Source organism: Carcharodon carcharias, chromosome 21 (assembly GCF_017639515.1).
Source record: "Carcharodon carcharias isolate sCarCar2 chromosome 21, sCarCar2.pri, whole genome shotgun sequence".
NCBI lineage: Eukaryota > Metazoa > Chordata > Chondrichthyes > Lamniformes > Lamnidae > Carcharodon > Carcharodon carcharias.
Genome location: NC_054487.1, coordinates 23,604,859 through 23,624,434, shown reverse-complemented (window position 1 = coordinate 23,624,434; position 19,576 = coordinate 23,604,859). Strand labels below are relative to the sequence as shown.

The 19,576-nt window shown below is 42.9% G+C and overlaps 1 protein-coding gene across 2 annotated transcripts in view; it reads left to right on the top strand.

Moving 5' to 3' along the window:
- The window catches only part of kdm5a (lysine (K)-specific demethylase 5A), a 224,200-nt gene that overhangs the window by 155,086 nt on the left and 49,538 nt on the right, over positions 1–19,576 (top strand). For both annotated transcript variants that reach the window (XM_041215725.1, XM_041215724.1), the window contains 3 exons: positions 5,786–6,141; positions 9,153–9,291; positions 19,256–19,435. In XM_041215725.1, coding sequence (XP_041071659.1) covers positions 5,786–6,141; positions 9,153–9,291; positions 19,256–19,435 — 675 coding nt within the window. The remainder of the gene's footprint in view (positions 1–5,785; positions 6,142–9,152; positions 9,292–19,255; positions 19,436–19,576) is intronic.

Below are 19,576 nucleotides of genomic sequence, written 5' to 3'. Positions count from 1 at the left end.
TGGATTCTTTGCTACAGAGAACAATGTCAATCCCCCTCTCTATATTATCCCCTACTACTATGTTCCTGTTTGCTCCCTCCACTTGGATGGCTTCCCGTACTACTGGTCAGTTTGCTCATCCACCCTGCAGCCCCCACTCTCATCCAAATAAGCTGAGAGAACCTATTAGGCAGTTGCAGAGGCTCACACTCCTGCCCTCTGGGTCCCCTTACCTGCCTCACTCACAATCACACCCTCCTGTCCCTGGCCACTGGCCAAATCAAAAGACCCTAACCTAAGTGGTGTGACTGTCTCCTGGTATAAAGCATGCAGGTAACTTTCCCCTTCCCTGATATGTCAGTGTCTACAGCTCAGCCTTCAGCTCAATGACTCTAAGCCAAAGCTCCTCAAGCCGCAAACACTGCAGATGTGTTTGCCCTGGATCACAATGTTAACCCCAAACTCTCACATGCTGCAGCCTTGACACATTATCTTTCCTGCCATCCTTAATGTGTTTTAAATAATTAATTATATTAAGCATTTATTTATGTTGCTTTCTTATATATTTTATTAACTTTACCACCAAATTGTGTACTATTTTAAACCTTAGGGATAGAATAGAACTTAACCACTTCCCATATACTCGACAAACAGCTAGTTCCTTTCCCTGTAGAGCAAGGACCAATTTCTATGGGGTGAGAAAGATAGAAAAAGAAAACAAACACATCACTCCCCCCTCCCCTTCCCCTCTATAGAATTTTGAAAGATAACCACCAATGCTTCCACTATCTTTGTAGTCAACTGCTTGAACACTCTGGGATGTAGCTCATCTGGTCCAGATTTATCAACCTTCAATCCAATTAATTTTTTGAGTACTACCTCTTTGTTAATATTAATTTCTTTAGTATTGCTAAAAAAAAACTTTTGTTGAAGCTTTTTGTCTTGCACTCATCAGGACAATTCTCCAAATGCAAAGGGAACAGCAATTTATACTATGAGAAGAGAATGTGGATTGGTTGGCAAGTGGACTCTGGTAGAGGCGTTACCATGGCGAATGTGTCAGTTGATGCTGACTGACAGTTAACTGCCAAACATTGTTTGAAATTTAAACCAGGCAGCTTAACTCTGGTCAAGTCATTGCCCTGAGGAATGAACCAGCGAATGGTTGACAGACTTGTTTAGCTGAAACAGATGCAGTCTGTGTACACATTCTTTATATCTGCAAAGTACAGGGCCCTATTAATATGTAGCTTCCAGTACATGCAAATGCACCACACTGAGCCTGACTGACTATCTTAAATTGGTTGTCAGCATAATTCTTAGCACTCTGAGGATTATTTAGCAAATGTTGCCCAATTGTGGAATCACATCTAATGTTGGACACTGTTTTGAGTTTTGCAAGCGCGGGCTGGTTGGGTTGATCTGTTCCTTGCCCATTGTGAATAGTGGAAGAGACACGCTGTTTGATACGATTTGCCAGTCTTTGGGACGTACGGCCTACGTACCTAGCATCACACTGGCACTCGTATTTCTGGGAGATTTTCTGTAGCTTCCTCTGTGAAGACAGACACAGTAATTTTTTAGCTTCTCTGCCATTTCACTATTCTCCATTATAAATTCTTCTGTCCCTGCCCTGGCTTATCTTTTCCTTTTCACATACCTAAAGAAGCTTTTACATTCTGCCTTTGTTTCCATTTATATTCCTTTTTCCCTTTATCAATTCCATGTCCTCCTTTGCTGGATTCTAAATTGCTTTGAATCCTGGGGCTTGCCACTTTTTCTGGCAACTTTATAAGCCACTTCCTTTTGAACTAATGCAATCTTTAACTTCCTTTGTTAGCTATGATTGATTGACCTTTCCTATTGCTATTCATATAGCGGACTATATGTTTGTTGAAGACCATGTAATACTTTTTAAAATACTAGTCATCCACCGTCAAATTTTTTTAGTGCATTTTCCCAGACCACATTAGCCCCTCATACCTATCATATTATGGCCACTATTTCCTAAAGGTTATTAATTAGCCCTTTCTCATTACACAATACTAAATCAAAAATAGCCCGATACCTAGTTGTTCTTCACCGTACTGCTCCAGAAACCCATCCCGTCCACACTCTAGGAATTCACCCTCTAGAGCATCAATGCTAATGAGGTTTACCCGTTCTATATATAGATCAACATCATCCATTATTTCTGTATTACCCATGTTACATACAGCTCTAATTTCCTGATTTACACTGTGCCCAACATTATCACTACAGTTTGGTAGCCTATAAGCAACTCCCACCAATGTTTGGTGCCCCTTGCTGTTTCTGAGCTTCACCCAAACTGATTCCGCATCTTGATCCTTTGATCAAGGAACCTCTCTCACTAATGTACTGATCTTGTCCCTTATTATCAGAGTAACACCACCACCTTTTCCTTTTTGCCTGTCCTTCCTTAAGGCCGAATATCCTTGAATATTCAGTTCCCAGTTTCAGTTGCCCTATAACCGCATCTCCATCATGGCAATTAGATCATACCCATTTACCTCCATTTGTTTCTTCAAATGATCTACCTTGTTGCAAATGTTGCATGCATTCAGATAGAGTGCCTTTAGCTTCACCTTTTTAACATTATTCCACATTCTGATCCTATTTGATGCTTGCCTTTGTTCCGTCTGCCTTCTAATTTTGCTTTCTACTTTTCTCCTTCCTGATACTGGTTTTGCTTCCTTCCGAGCTCCCTCTCAGGTCCGCGTGCCCCTGCCAATCTAGTTTAAACCTTCTCCAACAGCATGAGTGAATCTCCCTGCAAGTATGTTAGTCTCGGTCCTGCTAAGGTGCAACCCTTCCATCTTGTACAGGTCCCACCTGCCCCAGAACCGGTCCCAGTGCCTCAGAAATGTGTTCAATTGCTCAATCCTCCTATTCCTTTGCTCACTAACACGTGGCACTGGGAGCTATCCTGAGATGACTGCTCCTGAGGTCATGCTTTTTCATATCTTTCCTAACTCCCTAAAATCTGCTTTCTGGACTGCACCCCTCTACCTACCCTGTGTTGTTGGCACCATTGTGAACCATGACATCTAGTTGTTCAGCCTCCCCCAGAAGAATGTTCTCCTGCCGCTCTTAGAGATCCTTGACCCTGGCACTAGGGAGGCAACGTACCACCCTGGCGTCAGGTCTACAGTCGTAGAAACGCTTGTCTGTTCCCATAACTAACGAATCCTCTATTGCTCTTCCACTCTTCCCTGCCACATCCCCCCCCACCTCATGTGTCGCTGAGCTATCCGTGGTGCCACAGATTTGGCTCTGACTGCACTCTAAGGAACCATTCCCCTCACTAGTTTCCGAGATGGAAAACTGGTTAGCGTGCGAGATCAACTTGGGGGACTGCTGCATTGCCTGCCTGATTCCCTTAGACTGTTAAATGCAAGCAAAACTAGATTTTTAGAAAGTGATTGACCCTTAAGATTCCCTCACTTGCCAAACTCCCAGCTTCTCACTCTGTCAAGACATTCTCTGTGCAAATTGAACTCAGACCCCTGTATTTATACTTTTTTTAATGTTGAACATTGGAAGATTGTAGCCAAAGCATTTTTCCCACCCTCAGTAGGCTGGGGTGCATTCCAAATAGACCAGATGATTTTTCTACTTTGCGTGCTCCCTGCCATTTAAGTACCTCCTGTTTCGCTCTCCCTCTAGTTTCCAATTCTAATGCCACCTTTTCCTTTACTGTGACATTGGTAGCATTCTCTTCTTTAGGATAGATGCAAAGCATTCATTTAGCGCCTCAGCCATGTTCCCTGCCTCCACAGGAAGATTACCTTTATGACCCCTAATCCTAACCTGCCTTGATTATCCCTTTACTCTTCATATATTTATAAAAGATTTTGGCATTTCCTTTTATGTTAGCTGCTAATACTCATGCATTCTTCCTTTTTAAGTTTTTCTGTACACTTTCTATATTCTGGTAATTCTGTACCAAATTATGAACCTGACATTTATCATAAGCCTCTTTTTTTCATTTTACTTTAATTCAAATTTCTTAAGTCATCCAGGGAGCTCTGGATTTGTATGTCCTTCCTTTCCACTCCTCATAGGAATATATCTAGTCTGTATCTAGACTATCTCCTCTTTTAATTCCTACTGCTGTTCATCAGTTTTTTTTTACCTGCCAGTCTTTGTTTCTCTTCCACTTGGGTCATGAAACTTTGAAGAGATAGGACTGTATTCATCAGGTTGAGACAGGTGCTTAGAAGTACAGGCCAAGAGGGGTTTGATTCCTTTGGGGTGGCTGGCATGATACAGTACCATTTTGGAGTTTTATTTGAAAAACTACATACTTTACAAGCTAAAGGTGTTTTCTAATTAGGTTACTGACTTTTAGGAACTTTACTTGCTATGTTTTTGTAAAGTTGCTAGGTGTTGCCAGGACTGCTGCAAAGGTGCACTTCTGCAAGAACATAAGAAATAAGAGCTGGAGTCCCTCAAGCCTGCTCTGCCATTTAATGCAATCATGATTGACCTTGGACCTCATGTACATTTTTCCGCTTATGCCCATATCCCTTGATTCCCCTAACGTATCTGGCTCAGCCTTGATTAAACCGAATGACTAAGTATCCACAGCTTTCTGAGCTGGAGAGTTCCAAAGATTCACAATCCTCTAAGTGAAGAAATGCCTTCTCATCTCAGTCTTAAAAGATTGCCTCCTTATCCTGAGACTATGCCCCCTAGTTTCAGACCCTAGACAGAGGAAACAGCCTTTTGGTATCTACCCTGTCAAGTCCCCTTAGAATCATACGTTACAGTGAAATCACCTCTCATTCTAAACCCCAGAGAGTATAAGCCCGCTGTACTCAACCTCTTATCATAGAACATCCCTCTCATCCCAGGAACCAATCTAATGAACCCTCACTACATTGCCTCCAAGGCAAGTATATCTTTCCTTAGATAAGGCAGCCAAAGTTGCACATTGTATTCCAGATGCAGTCTCATCAAAGCAAGATTTCCTCCCCAGGCCAACATGTCATTTGCCTTCCTAATTGCTTGCTGTCCCTGCATCGTAACTTTGTTTTTGTACAAGGACACCCAAATCTTTCTCAATGTCCACATTTAATAGCTTCTCACCATTTAAAAAAAAATCTTTATTTTTCTTCCTACCAAAGTGAATAACGTCATGTTTCCCCACTTTATACTTCACCTGCTACCTTTGTGCCCACTCACTTAACCTGTCTATCTCCCTTGGCAACCTGTTAATGGCCTGGCTTTCATAGCCTCAGAGTAAGGGTGAAGCAAGCTAAGCTATGTTCCAATAAAACAAGCAGAGGCACAGAATTATTTTCAAAAAGCAGGTGAAGACAGGATTCCAAAAAAATAGAGAATCGCCTTCGTTCTTTGAGTCAGAACATTCAGGACAATTGATATTGTACTATGTGGGGTTAGGGAGTGGTACTTCTGCACCACTCCACTGGTCACTCCAGGATGCAGTTTCAGTAGGTTAGGTGTAGAGTAAAGCTCTCTCTCCTGATGTACTAGATTTCAAATGCTATGCGGTGCCACTCACTAGTCAGGGTGTGGGATTGTGAATGGGTTGCTGTGAGGTGATTTACTGAGACAGTGTGCTTTCCAAGAGGAGGGAAGAAAAATCTTCAGACTGCTTTACTGAGTGCTTTTGGTCTCAGTGCAGCATTGGCTGTACTCTGTGCACAGGCTGGCTGTTCAAATGTACTGCAGCATTGGCTAGTAATTTGAAGGTGAAAACAATCATTGGTGATTTTAAAAAATGAAATATAAAAGGAAACTCATTTTTATTTGACACCAGGAGTTGCTGGACAGTGTGGAGGAATTTCATGAACGTAGTAAGGACGCTTTATCTGACGAAATTCCTGATTCATCCAAGTTGCAACTGTTGCTAGAACTTGGCTCCGGGTTAGACGTGGAGTTGCAGGAACTGCCCAAACTGAAGCAGCATCTCCAACAGGCTCGCTGGCTTGATGAAGTTAACCTCACTCTCTCAGACCCTGCCAAAGTCACTCTGGATGCCATGAAGAAACTCATAGACTCTGGCATTGGTCTGGCACCACATAGCGCAGTGGAAAAGGCAATGGCTGATTTACAGGAACTCTTGACTGTGTCTGAACGTTGGGAAGAAAAGGCCAAGGTTTGTCTACAAGCCAGGTATGATAAACAATAATGCAGACAATTAACACTTGAAAATGTTTCTGCCGTTTAAACATGATGCAAACAGCTGTTCTCCAAAGCAGTTCATAATAGATACTTTGGAAATATTGTGTAAACTTTGCTGCTGACATAATTTGAGAAGTTTGCTAGAGGAGAGTCCCACAAGTATTTCAAGGCAGTTAAAGAGGCTGGGATTTTCCGGTCCCGTCAAAAGTCAAAGGACTTTTGGCTGTCCTGCCACTTCCCCCACGGCAACAGAGAATCCCGGCCATAGTCTTGTTACTTCAGTGTGTGCATTTAGAAGCGTGTTGAGTTAACGGCTGTAACTATCCCTGATAATCCTGCTCCCTCATACTGTGAGGTCACTCGCTTTGTGGGTTGATGACTGTGCCTGTTTCTGATGTTAATCCTGTTCCCTCATAATCTGGGGCTCACACACACTGGGTTAATGGCTGCATCACTTCCCAGTTTGGATTTGAGAGAGTGACCGGTTTGGGGTCTGAGTTGCATTTGCTAAACTTAGCTGTTAGCTAAAGTTAAAGCTCATGGAATTGAAGACAAATTACTGACCTGGTAAGAACAGGAGGCAGAGATAATGGGCAGGTACTCTAATTGGCAGCAATATGACTGGTGGTGTCCTGCAAGGATCTATGTTGAGGCCTCAACTATTCACCAAATTTATTGATGACTTACATGATGGGACAGTAAGCTACTTATCCGAATTTGCCTATGACACAAAGATGGGCGGCACTGTAGGAAGTGTAAAATGGCAAAGACGTTGGTAAGTGAATGGGCAAAACTGTGGCACGTTGAATTCAATTTAAGCAAATTTGAAGTCATCCGCTTTGGACCTAAAAAAGGATAGAACACAGTACTTTCTCAATGGTGAAAAGCTAGAAACAGTGGAGATCCAGAGAGACTTGGGGATCCAGGTAAATAGACTGTTAAAATATCATGAACAGGCAGGGGCGAAAGGAACTTAGATTTCTTAGGGATATGGTCAGTTCAGCACCACCCCCCGCCCCCGCTCTCTGCCCCAAGCCCCAGGATTGACACATGCCAGCCTCATTGTTGGGACTGTAACCATCATAATATCTTGTATCCAATTCCACACTGACAATTGCAGCTGCTCCAGACTGGCCAGCACCCCTGGCCTTGGAGACTGTTGCTAACAATGTTTCCTGCTGAAATTGCCAGCAGTTTCTGGGGAAAGGAGTCTGTTTCAGATCTCATCGAACCCACCAGCCAGGTAGGTCGTGATACTTGCTACAAATTTACAACCAACTTGTTACAATGCTGTTTAATCCAAAACCAGGGGGGAGGATGTTTGTAATACATGATTAACTGGTGATGTGACCATAGACCTGACACAGTCCCATTCTTGGGTTTCGTTGCTTTAATTTCATTGATTTACCAATTTAATACAATTCGAGCAGATTTCGGTCCAGATGGTTACAAATCAAATAGGAATTGCCATTTCCTGCAGTCCCTGCTGACTGAGACCTCGGTTAATCTGAAAGGTTTCCTGCGTAATTTTAAAAAAAAATCCAATAAACCTTCAGCGAGAATCACAATTCATTCGTACTGCAGCCTAATTTGGGTCAGTGTTGTCTGAATTTTTCTGAAGGTCAATGGTTCTGAGTGGTCAAAAGACCAGAGTGGTTCCAAATTCCAGGCCTGTGCTGTGTTAACCGCTATCAGACAGACAGCGGGGCTGGGGTGCTGGGAATTGACCTCAGTGCCATAGGGTTGTGGTTGGGGGGCGGGGGGGGAGAAGGTGGTGGTGGCAAGGAAGGGAAGTTGCTGGATTGCTTCAACCACTTTCTTACTGGCATGCCATACTGGACCATTCATCCTTTCATCTCTCATCTTTGCTTTCATCTTTGTGAATAGGTACAGGAAATAATAAAAAAAAACTAATGGAATGCTGGCCTTTATACTGAGAGGAATAGAATACAAAGGGGTAAAATTCACTATTGTGAGCAGTTTTGGGAAACACATCTTAGGAAAGAAATATTGGCCTTTGAGGGAGTGCAGTGAAGATTTTACAAGAATATTACCTGGACTATGAAGGGTTAAAATACAACAAAAGGTTACACAAACTAGGGATGTATTCACTGGAATTTGGAAAAGTAAGGGTAAGTTAGTTGAGGTTTTCAAAATGTTAAGGCTACAGATAGAATTTTCTTCTTCTTCGTGAGACATGGGCATCACTGGCTGGGCCAGCATTTATTGCCCATCCCTAATTGCTCCTTGAGAAGGTGATGGTGAGCTTGAACCGCTGCAGTCTATTTGGTGTAGGTACACCCACAGTGCTGTTAGAGTGGGAGTTCCAGGATTTTGACCTAGCGGCAGTGAAGGAACTGCAATATATTTCCAAGTCAGGATAGTGAGTGACTTGGAGGGGAATTTCCAGGGGGTGGTGTTCCCATTTATCTGCTCCCCATCCTTAAGGTGGATAGGTTGGGAGAAGCTTTTTCTGCCAGATTTTGTGCGTGCGTGTGTGTGTGTATGTGTGTGTGTAGGTCCAGGGTGCGTGCTCCAAAAATTAGGATTAGACCTTTCAGGAGTGAACTTAGGAAATATTTCTTTGTGCAATGGGTGATAGGATTTTGGAGTTCCTACACTAAATGGCAATTGATGCTAATTTTAAAACTTATAAATCTTGTTCGCCAAAAGTATTAAAGGTATATGAGTCAAAGGCCCTTATGGAGTTCGATTGCAAATCACCCATGATTTCATTGAATGGCAGAACATGTTCAAGGTGCTAAATGACCTATTACAGTTTCTATGTTCCAGCTTTAGAGAGCTGAGCCAGAGTTTGTATTTGAAAGGGTTTGGGCCAGGCTTTGTTTTTGAGAGTGGGCCTGTGAGAAGGTCATGTTCATGTCTGTGAGGGGATCGCCTTGGGGTATGTAAGAGGACCACTTTTGGTTTTGAGTTTGTGTTTGAGAGTAAATTTGTCTTGGTTTATGCTGACAGTGGCACTGTTTATATTTTCTTTGCAGGCCAAGGCATGGTATGGCGACTCTGGATGGTATTGTAAATGAGGCAAAGAATATTCCTGCATATCTGCCTAATGTGCTGGTTCTTAAGGAAGCTCTGCAGAAAGCGAAAGACTGGATGGCCAAAGTAGAAGCTATTCAGGCAGGTTTGAGGCATTTGAACTGTTCAGTAAATAGTGGAAAGTGATCATTTCAAGTCTACAAGCTTTCACTACATTTGTAAAGATTGGACAACCTCCCATTTTCTGCTCAAATCAAGAATTCATGTTCATGAATGCAGACAGTGGACCAGGTCCCCAGCTGTCTTTCTCATGACACCTGCAGCTGAGCAAGTCCAGTGACTGAGTAAGTCTCCTGTCCCCCGCCCGCCGTAACTCATGCCTTTGAAATAAGTACTTGTTCTTGGCTTGCAGCTTGCCACTTAATGTCCTGGGTTATCCAGCCTTGAGCTCACCTTGTTAGGGAAACCAATTAATAGCTTCCATTGCCCTAACAAACTTGAAAAATGCAGCAACTCTCAAGTGATGGAGTAAAGCTGCTGTCAAATTTAACATTCATGGTGCTGTGTACATTGTCACAAATTGCACATGAAATCTAATCCAGAGCTAAGTATTAGTTCTTTATTTTCTCTAAAGTTGTGGGGACTGATAATTGGTTGTATGGTATAATAATTACAGACTACATTCTCACCTCTCCTGTTGTAAACGCTCTGAGATCATCACCTAGTAAACCTGAAAGGCACTTCTATCAAACGGCACCAGCTGAACCTTAACGTCTTCAATTTAACTTTGTGGTCTTTGCGATGGAGATAACAGGGATCAGATGCTTGGGGTGGAACATGACGCTGAAGTCACAAACAGTCAGGTTCAGTCTGAAACAGAAGTTGAGGAGGATGGGATTGGTGTCAAAATTACCATAATTTCTCATTTTTTGTATTCGTTCATGGGATAGGAGCTAGGCTAGACCAGCATTAATTGCCCATCCCTAATTGCCCTTGAGAACTGAGTCGCTTGCTAGGCCATTTCAGAGGACATTTCAGAGTTAGCCACAGTTCTTTGGATCTGGAGTCACACATAGGCCAGACCAGGTAAGGATGGCAGATTTCCTTCCCTAAAGGGCATTAGTAAACTAGATGGGTTTTTCCAACAATCAACAATAGCCTAATGGTCATCATCAGACTTTTAATTCCAGATTTTTTTTTAATTGAATTTAAATTCCACCATCTGCCATGGTGGGATTCGAACCCAGGTCCCCCTTGGTCCTTAAGAATCCAAAGCATTACCCTGGGTCTCTGCATTACTGGTCTGCTGACAATACCGCTACGCCACTGCCTCATCATAAATTAGGGGGTTGGGCAAAGACTTCATTCTACGCAATTTTTAGCTGGAGGAAATTAGGTGCATCCAAGATGAAACGTTGACCAAACAAACTGACTACACAGTACTGCATTGGAGTGGGTTGAGGGAGCTGGTGGGGGGGGTGTAGAGCTAGGTTTTTCCAGGGAGCAGTATCTGAGGAAATTGAACCATTTACAATGTTAACTAATATGGAGGGCAGGAAAGGGAGTTGGATGGTCAGAAGTTCACAGGAAATGGGAACAGGGGAGCAGAAGGTGAGTCTCATGGACAAAATAAGCAAAGAGAGGGCATGAAATTATTTAAGAGAAATAGTGGAAAGAAGTGTGGAATCAGGGCCAGGGCAGAAGCTAGGTTTGGCTTGGTAGGCAGGAGAAAGGTTAGAAAGAGGTGAGGCGGCTGAATGAATCGTCTCAATCTTAATGACAAAGAAACTCTTCTCATTTCTTGTTGGAGGTGCAAGCGAGGACAGGGTTTTAAGGAAATGGTTTAAGGAAACAATTGTTAATAGAGAAAATAAGGCAGTGGAGTTACCCTTACATGCCAGGATACTCCTGGAGTAGTGGGTGGTTTTGGCAGCTAAGGATATTACTTGATAGTGCTCAAAATGTGCCAGCTAGATCTGATGAGAGATGCTTGAAGCAGTTGTTGGCAGATACACTCAAGTCTCTGCTCCACGGACATGAGGAGGTGAACCAGGTGGAACAACCAGTTTGGGAGAGAGTAAGGGCCTTTTACTAAGGACGTCAAAGTTGGAGATGACTGTTTGGTGAACAGAACAACAACTGCGCATGTTTTGTGGGGAATGGAAGGCTAATCGAGGCAGTTACAAGTGACACGAAAAGATTGTTTTAAGGGGTAGGTACAGAAGGAAATGGGATTAGAAGAAGGTAAGGAGTAGAGACTGGGAGTACAATGGTCAGATGAGATTACAAGGTCAATGGAGTGGTTATAACATAAAAAATAGGAGCAAGGGCATTCAACCCTTTGAGCTTACTCTGCTGTTCATAAAATGTTTGATCTTTTACCTCAACCATTTGAGTGAAGAGATTTCTCCTTGTAGTCCTAAATCGACAACCCCTTATTCTGAAACACCTCTGGGAGAAACTTGGGGTGGTACTGGGTTAGTGAGAGGAATTTTAAAGAACTTAAGTAACAGGCCAGGTGTCACATTCTTGAGCCAAGCTTCAGGCAAAGAGGCGCAAGAGCATTGGAGAGTGGCAAGTTTGACACCCTTATACAAGAAAGCTTGTAAGGACAGTCCCAGCAACTACAGTCTGGTTAGTTTAACATCAGTGGTGGGTAAGGTTTTCGAAACGATAACCAGTGAAAAAAATTGACAGGCACTTGGAGAGGTTTGAGTTAATTAGGAATAGCCAGCAAGTATTTTTAACAGGCAGACCATGCTTGACTAATCTAATTGAATTTTTTGATGAAGTAACATAGAAGGTTGATGTAGACAATTTGATGGATGTTGTTTATTTATTACATTATTTGAGGGAAGTGTCACTTAAAAGGCAGGTTAACAAAATTGAGGCGCATGGAATAGGAGTCCAATCAGTGTCCAGTTAGATTTTTTAAATTGTCTTAAGGATAGAAAACAGCGAGTCGTGGTAAATGGTTATTTTTCAGACTGGAGGATGGTAGACAGTGGTGTTCCCCAAGAGTCAGTGCTAGCTGCACTGCTTTATTTGCTGTATTTAATGACTTGGATCTTGCAATAAAATAGAATTTCAAAATTTGCCAATGAAACAAAACTTAAAGGAGCGGCAAACATTGAAGATGATACAAATCACCTGCAACAAGACGAAAATAGACTAACAGAATGGGCAGGCATGTGGCAGTTGGAATTTAATACAGAGAAGTGTGGGATGATGCATTTTGCCAGGTGGGATAGGGAGAGGCAATATAGGCTCATGCCACAGTTCTAAAAAATTGTGCAGGGACTTGGGCATTCAATCTTTGAAGGTGGCAGGAGATATTGAGACAGCAGTTAGCAAAGCATGGGCTCCTGGTGAAACTGGCGTGAATTCTTCAGGTCACAAGTCTGAGCAAAGTTTTCGGAGACCCTGCACTGAACAAACATCATGGTCCCCCTCTCAACCTCCCCCGGCTGGGGCCAAAGGAATATAAAGCACAATGTTCAGCAGCATCTTGATTGCAGGAGTTGCCAGAAAGGTGACATGTTTAGATATCAGCCCATCTTTGGGCTCCATGTCTGATTTTCTGTCAGGGTTTGCTCCCTACCTTTCAGCTGATCCGAGGTATTCACAACGCAGATTTGCTATTTGGCAATTACTGGAAATTTGGTTCCAATTGCTGGTGGGCCTGCACACTGCATGACTGAGGGCCAAGCTTGCCCCAAGTTCTCTGAAGCTTTAGTGTGGGGCTGTGGAGGACCTGCTTTCCTTGGGTCATCACAAAGGGACTGTGACCCAGAAGCAGTGCAGAAGGAAAATATAATTTCTAAAAAAAAAATGTCTGTGGAATCTGAGATTGGTTTTAAGAATGTTTGAAAATAATTTTTAAAAGTTTGCATCAGTTGTAATTTCCACGAATAATAAGAAATACTGCTCCTTTTGACCTGGTGACTCTTTGTGACTCTGGAAGCAGTACCAAAAGAAAGGAAGTTAAGACCAGAAGCCATGTGATTAGCAGACACAAATGGGAGCTGCAGACAAATGAGAGTTACACACGGAAGAGCTGGAGGGTGAAGACGATCAGCGCGCAGGTACAGATACAAAGATAAAGGAGGCAGAAAGAGGAACACAGAATTTTTGTGCGGAGCAGAAGCAAATCACTGTCAAGAAGATGTCAGTTTTCTGTTTGGCAAAAAAGGAGACAGGAGTTCTTGGAGGTACTGTGTGAGCTGGCTAAAAAGGTCTAAAACCTGGAAGATTGTGAATAGCTTGGATATGCTAAAGAGCTGGAAGTTTCCCCATAAGTAGCCAAATCATGAACCAAGGTGTTATTGGTTGGTCGGTTGAAAAGGAGCTCTGGAAAGTTGCACCATCAGGACTGTCATGACCCGAGGGAGAGAGGGTTCGTAGAAGTGTGCCTTGCTAATGATAATCATATCCATGATACTTGAAGATGAAAGCTGTTGTCAGACAGGACTCCTGACTGACCCTGCATGAATAAAGAACAGCATGTTGTGGAACTGTATAGCTCTGTCATGCCACATTTGTGCAGGGAATGATGTGAATGCTTGTGGTTGCATAAGGCACATCTTTGTTTTATCAACTATTTTAAGTTATTTTTATTTGACTAATCATTTGGCTGTTAATTCATGTGTAATTTGCATTGGTTCTGATTCATGTTAAAGTAGATGCTACAAAAAGTGGAATCTTCATTTGGGTGTCTTTCAGTAAATATGGTTATTTTAGTTTATGAATATCCCAAGGGATCGTAACAAGACACAGCTGAGGGCACGTCCATGGAGAGGCTCTATTGATGAAGAGAATCATAGAACAGTGCAGCACAGAAGGAGACTATTTGACCCATCAAGTCTGTACTGGCTCTTTCAAAGAGCACTTGAGTAATTCCAATTGAGTAAGCTGAAAATGAGAAGCAAACAAAAGTGGGACACGTTAACTTTCTTCACCCATACACTAGATGCATCACATTGACTCATTGGACATAAAGCTGTACCCAAACAGGGACTTAATGGATAGGGGCATTGAGTACAAAAGCAGGAAAGTTACACCAATCTTTTAGAAAGCTCTGATTAGGCACCAACTGGAGTATTGTGTTCTGTTCTGGTCATCACAGTGTAGATTAGAGGTGAGGTTCCTTGAGATGGTGCAGAAAAGATTTGCCAGAATCATTCCAGGGATGGGGAATTTTAGTTACAAGGTTAAGTTGGAAAAACTGGGGTGGTTCTCCTTGGAGCATGAGAGACTAAGAGGAGATTTGATTGAAGTGTACAAGATTATGAGAGGTTTCGATAAAGTAGGCAAGGAAAAACTGTTCCCAAAAGTACAAGGGACACAGATTTAAGGTTTTGGGGAAAGGATGCAGGGGGAAATGTGAGGAGGATTTTTTTAATGCAGCGAGTGGCAATGACCTCGAACACGCTGTCCTTAGATTCAGAATCTAGTTCCATTAGATTGGAAATTTGCAAATGCTACACCACTTTTCAAGAAAGGAGTGAGTGAGAAAGCAGTGAACTACAGACCAGTTAGCCTAGCATCAGTTGTTGGGAAAATGCTGGAATCTATTATTAAGGAAATCTTAACAATGCATTTCTAAAAGCATACTACGATTAGAATAAGCCGGTATGGTTTTACTAAAGGGAAATCCTGCTTGACAAATTTATTAGAAATTTTTGAGGATGTAACTAGTAGGGTAGACAAAGGGGAGCCAGTAGATGTTGTACACCTGGATTTCCAAAAGGCATTCGATAAATTGCCACACAAAAGGTTAATATGCAAAATAAGGGCTGATGCAGTTGGGGGTAATATAGCATGGATAGAGGAGTGGTTAATGGATAGAAAACAGTGGGCATAAATGGGCCTTTTTCAAATGGGCAGGCAGTGAAAAGTGGAATGCCAGTGCTGGGGCCTCAGCTATTTAAAATCTATATTAATGACTTAGATACCTTACTCACTGTCTCTTTTAAGTTTACTGATGATACCAAACTAGGTGGAAAGTTAAGCTGTGGGGAAGACGCAAAGATTGCAAAGAGATATGGCCAGGTTAAGTGAGTGGGCAACAAGATGGCAGAAGGAAGGCACATAACATGTTGCCCTTTATTGCAAGGGGATTGGAGTACAAGAATAAATAAGCCTTGCTGCAGTTGTAAAGGATTTTGGTGAGAACGCGTCTGGAACTGGAACACTCTGTGCAGTTTTGGTCTCTACATTTAAGAAAGGATATACTTGCTTTGGAGGCAGTATAGTGAAGGTTCACTAAATTGGTCCCTAGAGTCAAAGAAGTCTACAGCACAGTAAAAGGCCCTTCGGCCCATCGGGTCTGCACTGGCCAAACAAGTACCAAACTATTCTAATCCCATTTTCCAGCACTCGGCCCACAGCATTGTATGCCATTGCATCGCAAGTGCATATCCAAATACTTCTTAAATGTTATGAGGGTGTCTGCCTATACCACGTGTTCAGGCAGTGAGTTTCAGATTCCCACCACCCTTTGGGTGAAAATATTCTTCCTCACATCCCCTCTAAACCCTTAACTTAAATCTATGTCCCCTGGTTATTGATCCTTCTACCAAGGGGGAAAATTCCTCCCTGTCTACCCTCTCTATGCCCCTCATAATTATATACAACTCAATCATGTCCCCCACCTCGATCTTCTCTGCTTCCAAGGAAAATAACCCCAGTCTATCCAATCCCTCCTCAACTAAAATTCTCCAGCCCAGGCAACCTCCTGGTAAATCTCCTCTGCACTCCAGTGCAATCGCATCTGTCCTATAATGCGGATTCAAGAACTGCACACAATACTCTAGCTGTGGCCTAACCAGCGTTTTATACAAAAATTCAAATTGGTCAGACATGACCGCCCCTTAACAAAACCATGCTGAATGTCCGTGATTAGTCCCTGCCTCTCCAAGTGTAGATTAATTCTGTCCCACAGAATTGCTCCTAATAGTTACCCCACCACTGAGGTTAGACTGACTGACCTGTAGTTCCCTGGTTTATCCCTTCTTCCCTTCTGAGATAACGGTATCACATTGGCTGTGCTTCAGTCCCCTGGCACCTCTCCTGTGGCCAGAGAGGTATTGAAAATAATTGCCAGTGCCCCTGCTATCTCCTCCCTTGCTTCACTCAACAGCCTGGGATGCATTTCATCCAGGCCTGGAGATTTATCTACTTTTAAGCCTGCCAGACCACTTAGAACCTCCTTCCTTTCTATGCTAATTTCTTTAATTATATTGCAGTCCTCATACCTGATTTCTGTACCCATGTCGTCCCTCTCACTTATGAACACCAACACAAAGTACTCATTTAGAACCCTACCTACGTCTTCCGGCTCCACACGCTAATTACCACTATGGTCCTTAATGGGCCCTACTCTTCCCTAGTTAACCTCTTACTCTTAATGTACTTGTAAAATAACTTTGGATTTTCCTTTATTTTATCTGCCAATGTTTTTTCATGCCCCCTTTTTGCTCTCCTAATTTCCTTTTTAAGTTTGCCCCCTACACATTCTATACTCGTCTAGGCTTCTGCTGTTTTGAGCTCTTGGTATCTGCCATAAGCCTCTCTTCTCTTTATCCAATCCTGTATATCCCTGGATTTGTTGCTCCCACCTTCATCTTTACTGGAATATGTTGGTCCTGTACTCTCCTGGGGTGAGGGTGTTGTCATATGCTGAGAGGTTCAGTACATTGGGTTTATATACTCGAGTTTAGAAGAATGAGAGACAATCTCATTGAAAATTCTGAAGGGGCTTGATGGAGTGGGTGCTAAGAGATTGTTTCTATTAGTTGTGGAATCTAGAACATGGGAGCTGGTCAGGTAATCTAAAACACGGGGGTGTACGCCCAGGATACAGAGCCGATTATTTAGGACTGAGATGAGAAATGTTTCACTCAAAAGGTTGTGAATCTTTGGAAATCCCTATTCCAGAGGGTTGTGAACAATCCATCATTGAATATATTTAAGGGTGGGATAGACAGATTTTTAGTGTCTCGGATTTAAGAGATATGGGAAGTGGACGGGCAAATGGAGTTGATGCCCAAGATTAGCCGTGATCGTATTCAATGGCGAAGCAGGCTCAAAGGGCTGTGAGGTCTACTCCTGTTCCTACTTATGTTCTTACATGATGGTGGGGGAAATACCAATAATTTCAAAATAAATTGGATGGGCACTTGCAGGGCTATGGGATCAAGTGGGTGAGTGGGACTGACTGAATTGTTGCAAGGTGAGCCAGCATGGACTCGATGGGCTAAATGGCCTTCCTGCACATAGTCTAGGCTCCACAGTCACCAGCAATCTGTCATATGTTAGGAGTTAGGAGCAAGAGTGTAGGTTATTCGGCCCTTTGAGCCTGCTTTGCCATTTGATAAGACATTGCTTGATCTGATTGTGGTCTCAACTTCACATTCCTGTGTGCCCCTCATAACCCTTGACTCCTTTGTCTATTGAAAATCTGTCTAATGCAGCCTTGAATAAATTTAATGACCCAGCCTCTACTGGTTTCAGGACAAGAGAGTGCCACAGGCTAACAATCCCCTGAGAGAGAGAATTTCTCCTTATCTCCGTTTTAAAGGGAAAACCTCTTATTCTTAAACTGTGTCCTCTAGTTCTAGTTTCCCCCACACGAAGAAACATGCTTCCAGTATCCACACGATCAAGTCCTATCAGGATCTTATTTTTCAATAAGATCACCTCTCATTCTTCTCAAGTCCAATGGATATAGGAGTACCCTTTCTTCAGAAGGTAAAGCCTTCATCCCAGGAATAGTGCTGAAATCAACATGAACATCACAAAAACTACAGCTGTTGTGCTCAAGCTGAGTAAGAATGTGTGGGACAACAGCAGCCTGATTGAGAATACCAAACTGAGTCTCCCAAGCCTGTGTCCTCAGCGCACTCCTCTACAGCAGTCAGACCTGGACAGAATATGCTAGGCAGGAGATAAGGCTGAACAGTTTCCATCTTCGCTGTCTCAGATGTATCCTTGGTATCCCTTGACAGGACAAAGTCACCAACACCGGTCCTGGAGCGTGCTAATTCCATCAACATACCCTCATTGCTAAGCCAATGATGTCTGCACTTGCTTGGCCACGTTCATCAGTTGGATGACAGCCGGATACCCAGAGACCTTCTGTATGGTAAACTGGCCACTGGGTCACAATCTCCTGGGCATAGCGAGATATGAAGATGATGGATATCGACACTGATACCTGGGCGACAGTTGCTGATGGCTGTAACCTCTGGAGGCTGACTATTTACAAAGGCATTAGAAAAAACAAGGAGAAATTAAAAACTCAGCTGGACTAGAAGAAGACCTAGCGAAAACTAAGGTCAGCGAATTGCGCACCTCTTTGACCCACTGTCTTCCTCTGCAGCAAGTATTACAGAGACTGCCATGCAAGCATGAAGCTTCTGAACCACACGAGGTGATGCTTAACACAGAGTTGAGCACCATGGCCCAAACCATCATCTTACGAGACGGAAGGCTGCCTTATTATTAGTAATGAATTTTGTGGTGATATGGGGGGTGGGAGGGGGGCAGGGGGGCGCAAAGAAGAGTGGCATGATTGGATGACAGGAGTGAAAGAGAATGGAAATGTCAGGGGACGTGGGAAGGAAAATTGAGATCAACGTAATGACTTCAGTCTGAAGCAGGAGCTGAGATGCACCCAAAAAGGCAGATAAGGAATTTGGACTCGATATTCTTGACAAAGATTAGAGGAGAGCTATCTTGCAGTGTATGTATCTGCAAATGTTGGTGAGAAGAACACAGAATACTGCGAGACCCCGAACAGTATACGTTTTCTATTCTGTACTCCCTTGTATTTTGAAATGTTGTATGTGATTTTTATAGGTTATATGCTTGCATGTCTGAAATAAAAAAAAAAAGGAACGCGATGAGCACAATTGTAGTGCTAAGCTTGGAGCAGGACTGCCATTTCATCTTCCTCTAGTTCTTAATGGAAGTCTGGGGTGGCATTTTTGGGTACCTCTCCAGTTCCGGTTATTTCTTTATTGCAGGTGCCATCTTGTCCTGTAAGTAGAGAAACGGTCTTTTGAAATGTCACCTTACTGTGATTTTTTTTTTATGTGTATAGAAGGGCTCTTACAATGCATATCTGGATCAGCTGGAAAATCTACTAGCAAGAGGACGTCCAATCCCTGTACGGCTTGATCCCCTTCCACAAGTAGAATCCCAAGTTACAGCTGCTCGAGCCTGGAGAGAACGCACTGCCAGAACCTTCCTGAAGAAAAACTCCACCTACACGTTGTTACAAGTAAGGCTTCAGAAAACTTATCTTCCCCTACTGTGTTAAACCATGGAAGTGGTGATGTCAAACTTCTTTATAAAAAACTGCAGATAGTTAAATGAAAGGGAGACTGAGGCATTCTATAACAACAGCTTGTGCTCGCACTTT